Source organism: Entelurus aequoreus, linkage group LG06 (assembly GCF_033978785.1).
Source record: "Entelurus aequoreus isolate RoL-2023_Sb linkage group LG06, RoL_Eaeq_v1.1, whole genome shotgun sequence".
Lineage (NCBI taxonomy): Eukaryota > Metazoa > Chordata > Actinopteri > Syngnathiformes > Syngnathidae > Entelurus > Entelurus aequoreus.
Window position 1 is genome coordinate 31,045,237 of NC_084736.1, and position 18,724 is coordinate 31,063,960.

Here is an 18,724-nt window from a genome sequence, read left to right on the forward strand (position 1 = left end):
ATCCTGGCCAGATGAAGCCATCAGGACCACATCATCTGCAAAAAGCAGAGACCTAATCCTGCAGCCACAAAACCGGATCCCCTCAATGCCTTGACTGCGCCTAGAAAGTCTGTCCATAAAAGTTATGAACAGAATCGGTGACAAAGGGCAGCCTTGGCGGAGTCCAACCCTCACTGGAAACGTGTCCGACTTACTGCCGGCAATGCGGACCAATCTCTGACACTGATCGTACAGGGAGCGGACCGCCACAATCAGACAGTCCGATACACCATACTCTCTGAGCACTCTTTGAGCCGGGGGTCAACAAGAATTGCTACCCCAGGCCGTTGTGTCTTACTGCGTACAACGCCAGTGTGGAAGAGAGTCCATCCCCTCTCGAGAGAACTGGTTCCAGAGCCCTTGCTGTGCGTCGAAGTGAGTCCAACTATATCCAGCTGGAACTTCTCCACCTCGTGCACTAGCTCAGGCTCCTCCCTCCCCAGCGAGGTGACATTCCACGTCCCAAGAGCTAGCTTATGTAGCCAAGGATCGGACCGCCAAGTGCCCTGCATTCGGCTGCCGCCCAGCTCACATCATACCCGACCTCTATGGCCCCTCCCATGAGGGGTGAGCCCATTGGAGGGGGGACCCACGTTGCCTTTTTGGGCTGTGCCCGGCCGGGCCCCGTGGGGACAGGCCCGGCTCGCCATCGTGCCCCAACTGCGGGCCTGGCTCCAGAGGGGGGCCCCGGTGATCTGCGTCCGGGCAAGGGAAATCTGAGTCTCGGTTATTGTATTTCCATAGAAGTTTTTGAGCTACTCTTTGTCTGATCCCTTACCAATGACCTGTTTGTCTTGGGAGACCCTACCAGAGGGAATAGAAGTCCCCGGACAACATAGCTCCTAGGATCATTGGGACATGCAAACTCCTACCACGATAAGGTGGCAGCTCAGAGAGGAGTATTACAGACCTTAGATGGTGAAATCCCTAAATTCCTTACAATAGCTTGTTGAGAAATGTTGTTCTTAAACTGTTGGACAATTTGCTCACGCATTTGTTCACAAAGTGGTGACCCTCGCCCCATCCTTGTTTGTGAATGACTGAGCATTTCACGGAAGCTGCTTTTATACCCAATCATGGCACCCACCAGTTCCCAATTAGCCTGTTCACCTGTGGGATGTTCCAAATAAGTGTTTGATGAGCATTCCTCAATTTTCTCAGTCTTTTTTGCCACTTGTGCCAGCTTTTTTGAAACATGTTGCAGGCATCAAATTCCGAATGAGCTAATATTTGCAAAAAATAACAAAGTTCGAACATTAAATATCTTGTCTTTGCAGTCTATTCAAATGAATATATGTTGAAAAGGATTTGCAAATCGTTTTATTCTGTTTTTATTTACCATTTACACATCGTGCCAAATTCACTGGTTTTGGGTTTTGTTTATTAATTGTTTAATTAATATGGTGTCAAGGATCACAACAATCGTTGTCAAGTTTTTGCTAATAAACTCAGTTTGTGTCAGCAGTGTCACTTTGGCCAAGATCCTGCCACAATGTTTATCTTTTTTGTCCCTTTTTTTTCTTTAGATAACAGTGACCTAATAGCGTGTATGGTGGTCAGCAAAGATGGCGGCCAGGCTCAAAGGTTCCTCGCTGTGGACATCTACCAGATGAGTCTGGTGGAGCCGGAAACCAAACGCCTCGGATGGGGTGTCGTCAAGTTTGCAGGCCTATTGCAGGTAGGAAGAACTTTGTGTTTATCTGAAAACAGTGATGTACCATTGCTTGCATTTAGGGATGTAACGATAAACGCTACAATGATTTAGTGCAGTAAAACTTCCCATGGTTAATATTGCCATTTTATGTTAAAATGATCATAAAACTGTGATTGATGACACTTTGATAAAGTCACGAACCGGTGACACGGCTCATTCACTGGAGAAGCAAACAAGCGCTAGCTAGCTTAAATGCTAACATGAAAACAAGGGACATTGATGTATTTTTCCATTAAAAAACACAATTCACCAATCTAAACTTCTATAAACACATTACAGTCTGAGCAACTAAAATATTAAATTGTTTACATTAAACCTACAAGCTGTGTTCTCTTAGAGAGAGAGATGGATCCATACTCGAAGCAATATGAAAACAGGAAGTGAATTTACGTTATTTCATTATCATTAAAAAAAACACTAAAACTTTTACAAATAAACTGTAGAAAATACACTCAAATACAAAATATTGTATTTTCCGGACTACAGCTCCACACACTCTAAATTTTAGAAAAAAAAATTATTATTAGATCAGGTTAGTTAAAGTTATGGTGGTCCATCGTATCCGATGATGACTTGTACTTCTTCTATTGGTAAGTTTTGAGGTGACTGAAAAGTCCAATACAAGAGCCACATGGTCTATTGCAATGGGGGCATATGAAGTTAGTGGTCTTGGCTGCAGGGCCCATCTTCCTCCTCTGGCGTTTCCCTTCCCTCTCTGCGCTTCGCTCCTCTTCAAAACGGTGAAGGCCTGCATGGCAGAGTTGCCTCCAGAGGGCGATCTGAGGCAGAGCTTTCCAGCTGTGTGTGCTGTATTTCACACCTCTTGAGTGTTATTTTCAGTTGGTCCTTATATCTCCGCTTTTGGCCTCCTGCAGATCTCTGGCCATGATGTAGTTGACCATATAGGAGTTGTCGCGAAAGTCTATCAACTGGCAATCTGATGCTGTGGCTGGCCCATCGCAGTTGGTACTGGAGAAAGGTGGCCTCCATGCTCTTGGTACCAGTTCTACTCAGGACTTCCGTGTGTGGCACACGATCACGCCATGTTAGCCCAAGAATCCACTGGAGACAGTTGATGTGAAAGTTCTCCAGCTGTTGGATGTGGCGGCGATACAGGGTCCAAGCTTCACAGCCGTATATTAGTGTGGAGACACAGATGGCTTGGTAGACTGCCACCTTGGTATGTATGCTGAGGTCTTTGTTCACATACACCCTCTTATGCAGTCTACCAAAGCAGGCTGAGGCAGACCTTATTCGATTTTGAACATCATTGTCCATGCTGTAGTTTTCGGAGAGGGTGCTCCCAAGATATTTAAAGTCTGGGACTACTGCTAGGGGCTTGTCATCGATGTTAAAGACAGGTGATGGTGGTCGAGTTGGCGGAGGGGAGTTCCACTGGCAGAGTACTTCGGTCTTCACAGTGTTCACAGTGACACCCAGTCTACTATAGGCCTTCACAGAAGCCATTAGCTTCGCCTGCAGAGCCTCTGATGTATGTGCCACGAAGGCACAATCATCAGCATACTGTAATTCCACAATGTTCACAGTTTTGACCTTGGTAGATGCCTGCAGCCTTCTGATGTTGAATAAGCTTCCGTCCAACCTGTAATCCACCAGCACACCACTGCTTCCCTCAACTTCTTTGTGCAGTAGCCAGGTGACACTCATGAGGAAAATATTGAATAGTACAGGTGCAAGTACACAGCCCTGCCTGACACCTGTGCATACCTTGAAAGGCCTAGACTCCTGTCCTCCTGTTGTTACCTGAGCCATAATCCCCTCGTCCCCTCGTGGAAACTTTGTAGGATGTTTACTAACTTCTGCGGGCAACCAACCCTGAGAAGCACCGCCCAGAGCAAGTCTCTGTTGACCGTATCAACGGCTTTTGATCGGTCCACAAACGCCATGTATAGATCTTGATGTTGCTCCCTACACTTCTCTCTTCTCTTAGCTGGCGTGTTGTGAAAATCATGTGCACAGTGCTGCGATTTTTCCTGAAGCCGCATTGAGACTCAGGCAATAGGTGTTCTGTTATGCTCTGTATGAGTCTTGACAGTATCACTTTGACAAGAACCTTGCCAGCAGCAGACAGGAGGGATATTCCTCTACTATTGCCACAGACAGACTTCTCACCCTTCCCTTTATATATGGTTACAACATTTGCATCCCGCCAATTTTGGGGGACTGCTCCGCGCTTCCATATATCAGCAATGTAGTGGAAAATTGCTCTGGTACAGAGATAGCCTCCCTGCTTAAGGATCTCTGCAGGTATGCTATCCGGGCCAGGGGTTTTGTTGTTCTTCAGTGACCTAATTACAGCCCAGACTTCAGAGAAGGCTGGTGAAAGATCCAGTTCTTCAATAGTTGGGTAGCTGAGCAGCTCGTCCAACACTGCCAGATCAGGGGTGGCAGGTTGGTTAAAAAGTGTCTGGAAGTGTTCCGCCCATCTGTCCACAACTAGTTTCTGGTCCTTTATGAGGGTTGAGCCATCAGCCGACTTCACAGATGAGGGAGAGGAGTTCCTGGGGCCATGGATGGTTTTCGCAGCATTATAGAAGTTGTGCATGTCGTTCTTCACTGCAAAATGTTCGATTTCTTGAGCCTTGTCAGTCCATCAGTCATTTCTCAGTTTTCGTAGGACAAACTGTACCTCCTTCCTTGATGTTCTCCAGTGCTGCTTTAGTCTGACAGATGTAGGGTTGTTCAAGACTGCGTTATGGGCCTTGTGCATTGTGTCCAGTATGGTTCTGATGGATTCTGAATTTTCGTCGAACCAGTCCTGATGCCTCCTACGGCGGTAGCCAATAGACTCAGCTGTGGCCTCATAGAGCTTTGAGCTAAGGCAGGTCCAGTTGTCATCAACACTGCCTTCAGGGCTCAGGAAGGGGTCGATTTCCTGCAGCTTCCCTGCAATGGAGGATCGAAGGCTGTTCCGGGCCTCGTCTGCTTCAAGCTGTGCACAATCCAACCGCTTCTTGCCAGTTTTTCGGAGACGAACAGGGGGGCGTACTGACGCTCACAACTTGGAGATAATCATGCGGTGGTCAGTCCAGCAGTCAGCACCTCGCATTGCACGGTGATGTGCACGTCCTTGGTGTCCTTGCGTCTCACGATAACGTAATCCAGCAGATGCTATTGCTTGGATCGTGGGTGCATCCAGGAAGCCTTGTGTTTATTTTTCTGTTGGAAGATTGTGTTGGTGATTGTCAGGTCATGCTCAGCACAGAGACTGAGTAGCCTCATGCAATTGCTGTTGACCTTCCCGATACCATGCTTCCCAATCACTCCTTTCCATATGAGGTGGTTTTTCCCCACCCTGGCATTAAAATCACCAATCAGGAGGATTTTGTCATTGCTAGGGATGCGCTGTAGGGCCTCATCTAGTTCCTGGTTGAAGCGGTCCTTTGCCTCATTCTCGGATGGTAGAGTTGGCGCATAGGCACTGAAAAGAGTTACATAGCGGTGTTTTGCCAGGGGGATACGTACAGCCATGAGTCTTTCACTTATGCCGGTAGGTGTTTCAGTGAAACTGGATACCGGGCTGTTTTGTATTGCCAAACCAACACCATGGTGATGCGGACCTTCTGTAGGGTAACCCTTCCAGAAATAGGTATAACCCGGGCCTTCTTCCATTAGGGATCCCTCATCCAGAAGTCTGGTCTCACTCAAGGCGGCGATGTCAATTCCATAACGTCTGAGCTCAGCAGCGACAAGCGCAGTTCTTTGCGGCCTGTCAGGGTTGTTGTCCAGGAGGGTTCTGATATTCCATGTAGCCAATTTCAGGGGAACTTGTTTATTTTTTGTTTTTCGACCGCGGTAGTGGAATGTCCCGGTAGGTACTGTGTACTGTGAAGAGTGGGCAATGTGTAGGCCACATTTTCTAGGCCTTCCCCCAACTTTGGGGTGAGAAGTATGGCTCCTAAATAGGGCTGCTCAGTCATACAGGGGTCTGCCGAAATCAGCTGCCACTCAAATCCCAGCTGATAGCGACCATTATAGCCCTGTATTGGTGATGTGCAGGAATCTAACTAGAGCAGGGGTCACCAACGCGGGGCCCGCGGGCACCAGGTCGCCCGTAAGGACCAGATGAGTCGCCCGCGGGCCTGTTCTAAAAATAAAAAAATTAAAAAATTAAATTTTTTTTTTTTTTTTTTTAATTAAATCTACATAGAAAAAACACAAGATACACTTTCAATCAGTGCATCAACCCAAACAACCTCCCCCATGCACACTCATCCACACCCACTCACACAAAAGGGGTTATTTCTTTCTGCTACCAATATTCTGGTTCCCACAACATAGACAACACATCTGCAGGGGACACAGTCCCTGAAGCACACATGATTGTATAGGCTGCTGGTCCACTAAAATTTTCATTAATTACTATTTTTTATGTAATTATTTTTATATTGTTTTACTTTCTTTTTTATCCAAGAAAATGTTTTTTATTTATTTATCTTATTTTATTTTATTTTTTAAAAAAGGGCCTTATCTTGGTAGAGTGGCCGTGCCAGTAATCGGAGGGTTGCTGGTTACTGGGGTTCAATCCCCACCTTCTACCATCCTAGTCACGTCCGTTGTGTCCTTGGGCAAGACACTTCACCCTTGCTCCTGATGGCTGCTGGTTAGCGCCTTGCATGGCAGCTCCCGCCATCAGTGTGTGAATGGGTGTGTGAATGGGTGAATGTGGAAATACTGTCAAAGCGCTTTGAGTACCTTGAAGGTAGAAAAGCGCTATACAAGTATAACCCATTTATCATTTATCATTTATCTTCACCAGACCAGGTTGTCAATGAAATTAGATTTGTTTAAAGGGTTTTTTAAACCAGGCCCAGTCCAGATAATTTCCAAGTTGGATTCAGCAACACACACCTTCATTCATGTACACAGAAAAAAATTAGGGAACACAACAGATTGCATATAAGTTATAAACAAAATTACATTTTCAAAATAAGCATTTATGTACAGTCCAGATTATGTCCAGGTCACTCAAATTAGGGAACACAACAACAGATATCATATAATCTATAAACATAATTATACTTTCAAAATAAGCCTTTGAGGACTTCTCATCTTTTTTTTAATGTTTTTTGGTATCATTATCGTTTTCAACCATGTAACTTTCTTAAGTTAGAAAATACTGAATAAATGTTTTAAAGAAAGTAATACTAAGTGAATATCTGTTTTTGGCCTTAAAAATAAACATTTTACCGAGTACTATAATTAAATTGACTAAATCATGACTGTCAATGAACTCTCCTAAAATAACAGAAACCACATCAAGCTTCATAAACAAACCAATCCTTAAACACATTTTTTCAACTTCCACCCAAAACAAAGACACAATATGACAATACCAAAACAAATGCAGGGTGGATTCAGGCTCCTGACAACAAAATCGGCAATCATCTGACTCTGTCATATTCCATAATTTTAACATTTTCCCTGTGGGTAAGAAGTTATAAATAATTTTAATTTGAAAATAACGATTTTGCACATCGATAGTGGTTTTATAGATTAGTTTGAATATGGCATCCCATGGCAACGGGTAGTCAAAAAAGTCCTCCCATTTTCCATTTGTGTTGTATGAGGCAGCCTTCAAAGATTTCTTTATTAAATAAAAATTATATATTTTTCTATTTATTTTAGTTCCTTTTTGCCAACTAGAATTTCTTATTAGAGGTTTACAAACTAATAATTTAGTAGTTCCATAATTAATTATTTGTTTCCATCGTTTCCCAATTACTCCAGTTAGTTGATAAAATGAAAAGCTTGAGCAAGCATCACCATACATAGCTCTAAATTCATCATACTTCATAATTTTACCATTCTCATTGATAATATCATTGACAAAAATGATTCCTCTTTCAAACATATTTTCCCAAAAGAAAGGCTTTCCATCTATTACAATATTAGAGTTCATCCATATTAACTGCTGCAAAATATTGTCTCTTTTTTCTGGCACATAAAATTGAAAACACCACTATGAGTGGATTGTTTCCTTTATGAACCCCGCCATGTTTCCCAGCAGACTCTCTGGGAGGGGATCACTTATAAAAAAGGATACAATTTCTTTTGATACAGTACATGTTTTTTGTCCAACAGGACATTTGTGTACCACTCAATGTTTAAATACATCTTTGGAACAATTGATGCTTTTAAAGACAGACACATAGCTTCAAGGTTGAGAAGTTTCAGGCCCCCATATTCATACTCTTTGTACAAAACCTTTCTTTTAATCTTTTCTGGTTTGCCGTTCCAGACAAAATCGAAGACCTTCGCTCATAAATCTTAAAAAAGTTTTGTGATGGAGCTGGTAATGACAAAAACAAATAAATAAATTGAGGAATAATTAACGAGTTGGCAATAGACATTTTACCATACAAGGTTAGGGATTTCCCTTTCCATAATTGCATAATTTGGTCCAGCTTTCTTAGTCGATTATCATAATTTACTGAGCCTAGATCTTCCAGATTTTCTGGGACAACAACACTAAGTATGTTAACTGGTCCATCTGTCCACAAAACAGGCACTTTGCATTAAGGCCTACTGAAACCTACTACTACCGACCACGCAATCTGATAGTTTATATATCAATGATGAAATCTTAACATTGCAACACATGCCAATACGGCCGGGTTAACTTATAAAGTGACTTTTAAAACTTCCTGGGAAATATCCGGCTGAAACGTCGCGGTATGATGACGTATGCGCGTGACGAAGTCAGAGTAACGGAAGTTATGGTACCCGTAGAATCCTATACAAAAAGCTCTGTTTTCATTTCATAATTCCACAGTATTTTGGACATCTTTTGTAATTTTGTTTAATGAACAATGAAGGCTGCAAAGAAGACAGTTGTAGGTGGGATCGGTGTATTAGCAGCGAACTACAGCAACACAACCAGGAGGACTTTGTTGGAGCGCTAGCCGCGCTAGCCGCCGACCTCACCTTGACTTCCTACGTCTCCGGGCCGCCAAACGCATCGGGTGAAGTCCTTCGTCCTTCTGCCGATCGCTGGAACGCAGGTGAGCACGGGTGTTGATGAGTAGATGAGGGCTGGCTGGCGTAGGTGGAGAGCTGATGTTTTTAGCATAGCTCTGTGAGGTCCCGTTGCTAAGTTGCTAAGTTAGCTTCAATGGCGTCGTTAGCACAGCATTGTTAACCTTCGCCAGCCTGGAAAGCATTAACCTTGTATTTACATGTCCACGGTTTAATAGTATTGTTGATTTTCTATCTATCCTTCCTTCTATCCTTTATTTTTTGTTTCTATATGCAGTTAAAGCACGATGCTATCACGTTAGCTCGTAGCTAAAGCATTTCGCCGATGTATTGTCGTGGAGATAAAAGGCACTGAATGTCCATTTTGCGTTCTCGACTCTCATTTTCAAGAGGATATAGTATCCGAGGTGGTTTAAAATACAAATCCGTGATCCACAATAAAAAAAGGAGTGTGGAATCCAATGAGCCAGCTTGTACCTAAGTTACGGTCAGAGCGAAAAAAGATACGTCCATCACTGTCTCTCAAGTCCTTCACTGTAACGTTCCTCATCTACGAATCTTTCATCCTCGCTCAAATTAATGGGGTAATCATCACTTTCTCGGTCCGAATCTCTCTCGCTCCATTGTAAACAATGGGGAATTTGAGGAATACTAGCTCCTGTGACGTCACGCTACTTCCGGTACAGGCAAGGCTTTTTTTTATCAGCGAGCAAAAGTTGCGAACTTTATCGTCGATCTCTATTAAATCCTTTCAGCAAAAATATGGCAATATCGCGAAATGATCAAGTATGACACATAGAATGGATCTGCTATTCCCGTTTAAATAAAAAAAAATCATTTCAGTAGGCCTTTTGCATTCCATTCGAAAGGACGTTCCCTTTAGATTTCCGATCCTTAACATTTTACATTTATCATAATTAAGCTTAAGGCCAGATTGCTGTGAAAATATGTCCAAAAGATTAAGAAGGTTCCGCAAACAATGAGGAAAAATCTTATCTTTGTGAATCAGCCTTTTCTGACATGAACTTCATCAAGAACAAACACAGAACACGCCTCACTGATGCACATCTGCAAGACTCACTCAGAGTTGCAGTGTCAAGTTACACACCAGAGTACAACACACTAGTTAACAGCATGCAATGCCAGGCTTCCCACTAACTGACAAAGAAACAGATAACAGATTTGGTGTCCAGTTCAAAGTGTGACATGATTTAAAAATTTGAGAGTTTACTTTTGTATTTTACATGAGTTATTATTTGTACAAACATGGTGCAAAGTAATTCATGATTTGTTAAAAAATGTTAGTGGCTAGCTAGTTAAAATGGGATATTGTGATTTCACAAGACTGTCTTAGAAGTGATGATTTGAAAATGTTCAATTTGAAAAATGTGCACTTAGAGAAAATATAAAAATAAAGTGTTGCATATTGATATGTATCTGTTTCTATATATATTTATTGTGAGAAATCATTAAGATGATCAGTGTTTCCACAAAGATAAATATCATTAATTATTAATAATAACAGAGTTAAAGGTAAATTGAGCAAATTGGCTACTTCTGGCAATTTATTTAAGTGTGTATCTAACTGGTAGCCCTTCGCATTAATCAGTACCCAAGAAGTAGCCCTTGGTTTCAAAAAGGTTGGTGACCCCTGAACTAGAGGCTCCCAGTTCATTCTAACCTGCCCCCGTTATTAGACATCTTGACGCTGCCAGACTTTGTACTTCAGAATCAATTGCTGTTCTGGATCCACCAAGGTCAGAAGCAGAGACCTGTGTGGTGATACGTTTTAAGTGCCTCTGGGGGTGCACAGTTCCCAGCCGCACTATCTTCGCCACAAAGAAATGGAGCCTAGTGAAAAGGGGGAACCCAGGACAACCAGCACCTCTACATCGCTGCGGGAGGCCGCCGGAACCCTCAGTGTGTCGTGGCCCGCCGACGTGTGCCTCCATCACGGTGCTTTTCTCTCAGGGTGTGCTCCCCTAGCCCTTGTCTTCCTGGACTAACCCGCAAGGCAGCGGGTCGATCCCCTACCTTTTAGCCTGAAGTCACGAGACTCCAGTTACCATGTGCTGCCACGAGGAGGCAAGGTGAGGGGTCTTGGTGAAGGAGAGACTATGTACTGACCTCGGAAGGCTTACGCATTCGGCTTCCTTTACCCAGCTGGGTCGGCCAGTGGCAGGAGCTATGCGTCACATGCATCCCTACATGCAACGTCTCTCTAGCATGCTGCACTAGACGCATCACTACACCCTGCGAGCCAGGCCCGCTAAACACACATTATTAGATTATTATTAGATTATCGACCCACTAGTTTACAGAAGCTAGCTCTCCAATCAGCTAAACAGACTCAATACCTCCACAGTGACATTTTGGTGAATTTACTGAAGAATTTGTGAAAGTGAAACAATACAAAAAGAATGTCATTGTAAGTTAATAATGCTAACACAGACACTCATAAACATGTTAGCATATTAGCTAATGCTAGCTTCATTACTCAGTGGCCTAATGGTTAGAGTGTCCGCCCTGAGATCGGTAGGTTGTGAGTTCAAACCCCGGCCGAGTCATACCAAAGACTATAAAAATGCGACCCATTACCTTCCTGCTTGGCACTCAGCATCAAGGGTTGGAATTGGGGGTTAAATCACCAAAAATGATTCCCGGGCGCAGCACCGCTGCTGCCCACTGCTCCCCTCACCTCCCAGGAGGTGATCAAGGGGATGGGTCAAATGCAGAGGACAAATTTCACCACACCTAGTGTGTGTGTGACAATCATTGGTACTTTAACTTTAACTTTAACTTCACTACATTAAAATATGCATGAAAACACTCCTTTAGACATCACACGAGACGGTTCAGTAAGTAAAAATTGTTTTAGTTGTATTGTATTGTAAACTTTGCTTGGACTGATGAAGGAAGAAACCATACGAGTAAAAACGCTATGGATGACTAGAAGACGGAACGGCACTTGTACTTCCTGTTCAAAGCTTTAAACAGCAGGAATCACTTGTAGGCATTCACCCAGCAGCACCTGCAGTGAGTGAACTCGTCCAAAAGGTGGCGCCGTGGCACAAACAATAACACACCATTTCATAGGCTTTGCATGTGTTTAATGAAAATTATTTGCATTATGGCCATCACCAAAGAAAAACCCATAAATTAGCCACACCGTTTTATAAGCCGCAGGGTTCAGAGCATAGAAAAAAATATTAATATCAATTGCGCTGTATCACTACAGCTTTTGATTCTACCATGTTTTTTTGTTTATTATCCACTAGAACCAGTAAAATAAATGGATTTCGGTCATCTTTGATTTCTTTATTGATATATTTATTTCTCCTCCATAACTTTCATACAATTTGAATTTATTTTCAAACATGTTAAACTTCCAGTAGTGTGCAATAAACCTAAATAGGCATTTTAGTAGCTTAGCAAAGTAACTGTTCATATTTTTGGCCATCTATTGAAAATAATTGAAATCATATGGCATTTATTTTGGAATTTTTCCTGTCAAATGTACACGTTTGTTTTTCTTTAATGCATTTTAAGTCGTAAAATACAGCAAGTATGATGTGGCTAACAATGCAGCTAATGTAGTACACTATTCCGCCCATAAAGCCCTCTAAAAACATCCAAAAACGACCAACAATACTTAATTTACATCTCATGACCTAAATATTAGCAAGTATTAGCGATATAATTATTATAAGCGCTACCGCAGACAATCTATTTTAGCGGCACCGTGATCACAGAGAGATAACTAGCTTATGCTCCTATATTGACATATTGAGCTGCAGCATCGCCTCTGAGCTGGTGAAAGTTAATCCTAGATGATAAATCATGCCTCTCACCTGGATAGAAGAAGGTAGTGGACATAAACCCACAAGTTGGTCAACTTTGACTTCCAACTTAGTGAGGATTTTGATTAATTCTTCATCTAAACGGGAAGATACAAACGTCCTATCAGTCTTTATCCCAGTGAGAGCAGACATTGTCGGTGATTGTTTTGTTATGTTTATAGTTTGTATATCTCGTTTAGCACGTAGCAATAGTGCAACTTGCTGGATCTGTTTAACGCTCAGCTTTTAAAACTTTTTGCAAAAATAGAAGTTCCTGCATCATCATCAGTCCCAAAGTAGTCTTTGTTGTCTCTAATCAAGTCTGCCATGATTAGTAGTCATGTTGTTGATAGATAGATAGATAGATAGATAGATAGATAGATAGATAGATAGATAGATAGATAGATAGATAGATAGATAGATAGATAGATAGATAGATAGATAGATAGATAGATAGATAGATAGATAGATAGATAGGTCTTTATTGTCATTGCACAAGTACAACGAAACCCGTTCAAGACGAGACAAACAAACAGTGTAAAGGGTTACAGAACAGGAACGCTGATGGGTCGCCACAAGGCGCCCCGTAAAAGATGGGGAAAAATGTAAAACGCTGGGGAAGGATGAGTAAAAAAATACAATCTAGACTGGGCTCCTAAGGGGGCCCAGTCTGGAGTGGGAAAAAACCTCCATAGCAAAGCACATATACATATTACAACGTACATCTCGAGATATCTAGCAACAGAGGGAAGGGACTGCGGGGTAATGGTGGTAGGCCGCAGCTCTCGGCGCTGACCATCCTTCTATCACCCCTATGGGATTTGCGTTGAGGGCGTTGGGTTGGGGGTGTATGTGTGGCGTATATTTTTGTGGATGCATGTTGTTTGTGTGTAAGCCTACTGTGTGTTTCTGTTCCGCTGCCTTGATCTTGTGCAGCCAATAAGTCCAAAGTCAACAACAACAGGTGTGTGTCCATGAGAGACAAGAAGGGAGTTTGTTGTGTCTTCGCTGCACTGTCCTTCGGGAGAGTCTCGAAGCCAGGGAAACAATCCAAGTTAGAATGTTTTGTATGCGAGTGAAAATAAAAATTTGCTTTTCACACTAAATGGTCTTTGACTGGTCCTCAAAAATCCTGCGAGGCAGACAGTCCGATGTTATCCAAATCACAAGAGTGTCCACAGTTCTTCCCGCATCCTCCAATCATTCGTGGCAGCTTTGGGGTACTTTGAAGACTGCCAGCAACTTCCAATTTGTGGACAAACCAGAGCAACGCTTACTCCAATCAGCAGATGTCCTGTTGTCATAATTCCGAATAGGTAGATATCTTCACGTCCTCGACAGAAAAGGGTCACCAGGCATGCGGCACTCCTTCTTCTCCCAAGAGTCCGTCGTGTGTCCAGCAACAACCGCTTCGTCACAACAGCAGGTTCCCCCAAACCCAAGATCTTGTCAATTTCGTTGAGGCCAGTTAAATAGTTCCAATGTTTAGATTTGGAGAGCAGTGCAAAAAGAGGCAACAAGAAAGTTAAGACAAGACAAAGAAGCAAGCAGGAGAGATAAGGAAGAGGGAAGGGGAGCGTCCACCCTCGATGAGTGCCAGAGAGAAAGGAAGGGAAAGTGAATGTTGTGATGCGTCTGTGAAATTAAAAAGCCGCCATATGTTTAAAATGATCAAAATATGTAAATAATACATGTTATTATGAATGTTACTAAAGTACATATATTCTTACAGTGTGTATATAAAACCTTAAAGGAGATTTTTGGATGTTTTTTAGAGCGCTTTATAGGCGTAATAGAGTGACTCTCATTACTTCCATTAGCTGACTTTTGCTAGTGTTTATTTACAATTTAGAATGTCACAGTATGTGATGTTGAAACAGTGTTTTTGTTTTGTTTTGTTGTTTGTCTATGCATGGTGCAATCGTATGTGCACAATATTTATTATTTATTGCTCATTTGTTGTTTTTTCGTTGTTTTACCTTTGTAAATGTACTGTATGTAGAAAGGCATTTGTTGTTTCTTGTTTGTGTTTTTTTACCTTAATTTTGTTTTCACTGCAACCACTCCATTGTGGGATAAATAGTCTATTCTATCTTAAAAAAAGAAAAACATATGTGTTCTTGTCTTACATAAGGATTATAAATGATGGGCAAAACTAAAAAAAAAAGTGTCGTTCCCTTTTAAAATAAAGGTTGAATAATTTCAGGGCAATTGTAACTTGCTTTGAACCTCGTAATGTACGGACGTTAATTTGTACGTTAATAAGCTTCTCTTTTTTTTTTACACTGAATTTATGTAACTGAAGTTTTTGCACTTGAATTTTGTGAAGTGAATTTTTTGTGCATTCAGTTATGCTGATAATTTCATTGAAAAAAAATGTAGTGTAAAAAAAATTTGGTGTGTAAAAAAAATCAGTACTGAAAAATTTGTTGTGTAAAAGAATTCAGTGCTGAAACCCCCAAAGGGACAAGCGGTAGAAAATGGATGGATGGAAGATTTGCTGCTTCAAAAAGCAAGACTCACTTCCGGGAAAATTAAAGAGTGAAGCAATCGGTCCTGTCTCAGAAGCAGCCAATGGCGTGTCAAGTCACGTGACACGGATCTTGCAAAACAGCATAACAAAGGCAGTTAACTAGACTACCTGGGCGTGATACAACATAATTAAAATTTTAATGCGGCCCGCTGGATATTTACAAACTATAGAAATGATTCCAATGGCTAGAAACTGAATTTTATACACTGAATTTTTATACAATGCCATTTTTTACAATACTTTTTTTATACAGTGAATTTTTTTTACACTGATTTTTTTATGCACTGAATTTTTTTACGCTGATCTTTTTATGCATAGAATTTTTTTTTTACACAATTTTTTTTTACTTACAACATTTTTTTACACTAATTTTCTTGTACACTGATTTTTTTATACACTTAATTTTTGTTACTGTTTTTTTATACAGGTAACTTTTTTACAGTGAATTTGTATCCACTTTTTATACACTGAATTTTTTTTACCCATAATTTTTTTACACATAAATTTTTTTATACACTGAATTTTTTGTACACTGATTTTTTTTATAACCTGAATTTCTTTACAATTATTTTTTTATACACTGCATTTCTTTACACAGATTTGTTTACACTATTTTTTACACTGATTTTTTTTATATACTGAATTTTTTTAGGCTGAATTTTATACACACTTTTTTTTACACACATTTTTTTACACAAATTTTCTTTTACACTGATTTTTTTATATGCTGAATTTTTTAGACAATTTTTTTACACTAATTTTTTTATACACTGAATCTTGTACACACTCATTTTTTTACACTGTTTTCTTTATACACAGATTTGTTTACACTGATTTTGTTATAAACTGAATTTTTTCAATGAAATTGTCAGCATAATTTGACGTGAAAGAAATTCAGTTCACAAAATTCAAATGCAAAAAATACAGTAACACAAATTCAGTGTCAAAAAAGGCTTTGGTGATAAAGAGACAAATGAGCCTCCATAGCGATGCTTTCTCTTTCACTCTCACCTTGAATCACTTTTTATGCCCTTGTATTGAACTCCTTTATCTCCCCTCCCCCTCGCCCCACCAGGACATGCAGGTGTCTGGCGTGGAAGACGACAGCAGAGCGTTGAACATCGTGATCCACAAGCCCAGCTCCAACCCTCACGCCAAGCCGCTGCCCATCCTGCAGGCCAACTTCATCTTCGCCGACCACATTCGCTGCATCATCGCCAAGCAGAGGCTGGCGAAAGGTCGCATCCAGGCCAGGCGCATGAAAATGCAGAGGATCGCAGGTGAGGACGCACGGCGGTCACGGGGTGTGGCGCTCCAAAAGTGAAAAGACACTTGATGACTTACTGTAAATGAAGGCAGGTCCAACTGTCTAAGCAGTAACGGTGATATTGCAAATTATGCTGGAAATAGTCCAGTTGTTGTAATTACCGACACTACTTTCTGGATTATTTGAATTGATCATGAATATATTTAGAATCAAATGAATTTTTCTACACAATGTAACAATATTAACAAAATAATACAACAATCTATTTCTTTTTTTTTTGGTTGAGAAAATAGTGCAAAATAACCGTCCATCCATTTTCTACCGCTTGTCCCTCTTAACCTAAAGCAGGGTTGTCAAACATGCGGCCCGCAGGCATGATCAGGCCCGCCAACAGGCTCAATCCGGCCTGCGAGATGAGTTTGCTAAGTGTAAAATAGAGCTGCATTTCTAAATGTGTCCACTGGGTTTTGCTACAGCAATTATTTTAGGCAAGCAAATAGTTTATACCAAGCAAGAGGTACGCGGTAAAGCGGGGCTGTGACTCCTCCAACTTGACCCGACGTAAAACAAACAGGAGTAAAATAAATAATTGGTAACACTGCACATTGATATACAAAACCAGTGAAGTTGGCACCTTGTTTGGTAAATAAAAACAGAATATAATTATTTGCAAATCCTTTTCTACTTTTATTCAATTGAATAGACTGCAAAGACAAGATATTTAACGTTCGAACTGGAAAACTTTATTTTTTGCAAATATTAGCTTATTTGGAATTTGATGCCTGCAACATGTTTCAAAAAAGCTGGCACAAGTGGCAAAAAAGACTGTGAAAGTTGAGGAATGCTCATCAAACACTTACTGTATTTGGAACATCCCACAGGTGAACAGGCTAATTGGCAACAGGTGAGTGCCGTGATTGGGTATAACAGCAGCTTCCATGAAATGCTCAGTCATTCACAAACAAGATGGGGCGAGGATCACCACTTTGTGAACAAATGCATAAGCAAATTGTCCAACAGTTTAAGAACAACATTTCTCAACGACCTATTGCAAGGAATATAGGGATTTCACCATCTAAAGTCCGAAATATCATCAAAAGGTGGAGAAATCACTGCATGTAAGCAATGATATTACAGACCTTTGATCCCTCAGGCGGTACTGCATCAAAAAGCCACATCAGTGTGTAAAGGATATCACCACATGGGCTCAGGAACACTTCAGAAAATCACTGTCAGTAACTACAGTTTGTCGCTACATCTGTAAGTGCAAGTTAAAACTCTACTATGCAAAGCGAAAGCCATTTATCAACAACACCCAGAAATTCTGTCGGCTTCGCTGGGTCCGAGCTCATCTCAGATGGACTGATGCAAAGTGAAAAAGTGGTCTGACGAGTCCACATTGCAAATTGTTTTTGGAAACTGTGGAAGTTGTGTCCTCTGGAACAAAGAGGAAAAGAACCATCCGGATTGTTATAGGCGCAAAGTTCAAAAGCCAGCATCTGTGATGGTATGGGGGTGTATTAGTGTCCAAGGCATGGGTAACTTACACATCTGTGAAGGCACCATTAATGCTGAAAGGTACATACAGGTTTTGGAGCAACATATGTTGCCATCCAAGCAATGTTATCATGGACGCCCCTGCTCATTTCAGCAAGACAATGCCAAGCCACGTGTTAGAAAGTGAACAGTGGAAATGACAAACGAGGTCGTTGATACATAGACACATTTTTATTTATGCTTTATTTAGTTTTTTGTTCAATCCTAGATGGGCTGCGACTTGAAGTTGAACTGCTGTGTACGTACACTGAGACAAAGTCTGAGTTCGTTGTGTTTTTGAAACCACCAATTTTTTCCTCAGAATTTTCAACCAACTTGAAGTGTTTTTTCAAGACAATTACTTGTGATATGTACATTTTCACAATGTGCTTGTTTTATTTTGGGCTTGAGCAAAACAAAGGAAACAATCTGAAGTTGTGGTAGTTGTATTTTTAAGTTATCATGCCGGGATTTTACCCAGAATAGATTTTCCTCCCTGAGCTAAAGTGAGTTTGACAGCCCTGACCTGAAGCAAAAGCTACTATTAACTCTCATTCCAATCCTTTTCTCACCCCAAAGCGCTCCTGTGTCCAAGAAGGTATTCTCTGAGTTTATAAACAATACAAAAGTGCAGTCATACCTCGCATCCCGTGCTTAATTGCTTGTGTGACGGAGCAAAATACTCGTATTGTTTCCTCTTGAAGTGAAGTGGAACTCCATTCTTCCATGCAGAACTGCCCTAAAAAACATGTCGCATGCATTTTAACACATAAAACAAACTTCTAGATAAGGAATAG

At 41.2% G+C, this 18,724-nt stretch overlaps 1 protein-coding gene across 3 annotated transcripts in view; it reads left to right on the forward strand.

Annotated features, from left to right (window-relative positions):
• Positions 1-18,724, forward strand: part of clec16a (C-type lectin domain containing 16A) — a 175,921-nt gene that overhangs the window by 143,558 nt on the left and 13,639 nt on the right. For all 3 annotated transcript variants that reach the window (XM_062050505.1, XM_062050506.1, XM_062050507.1), the window contains 2 exons: positions 1,566-1,717; positions 16,200-16,404. In XM_062050505.1, the coding sequence (XP_061906489.1) occupies positions 1,566-1,717; positions 16,200-16,404 (357 nt within the window). The remainder of the gene's footprint in view (positions 1-1,565; positions 1,718-16,199; positions 16,405-18,724) is intronic.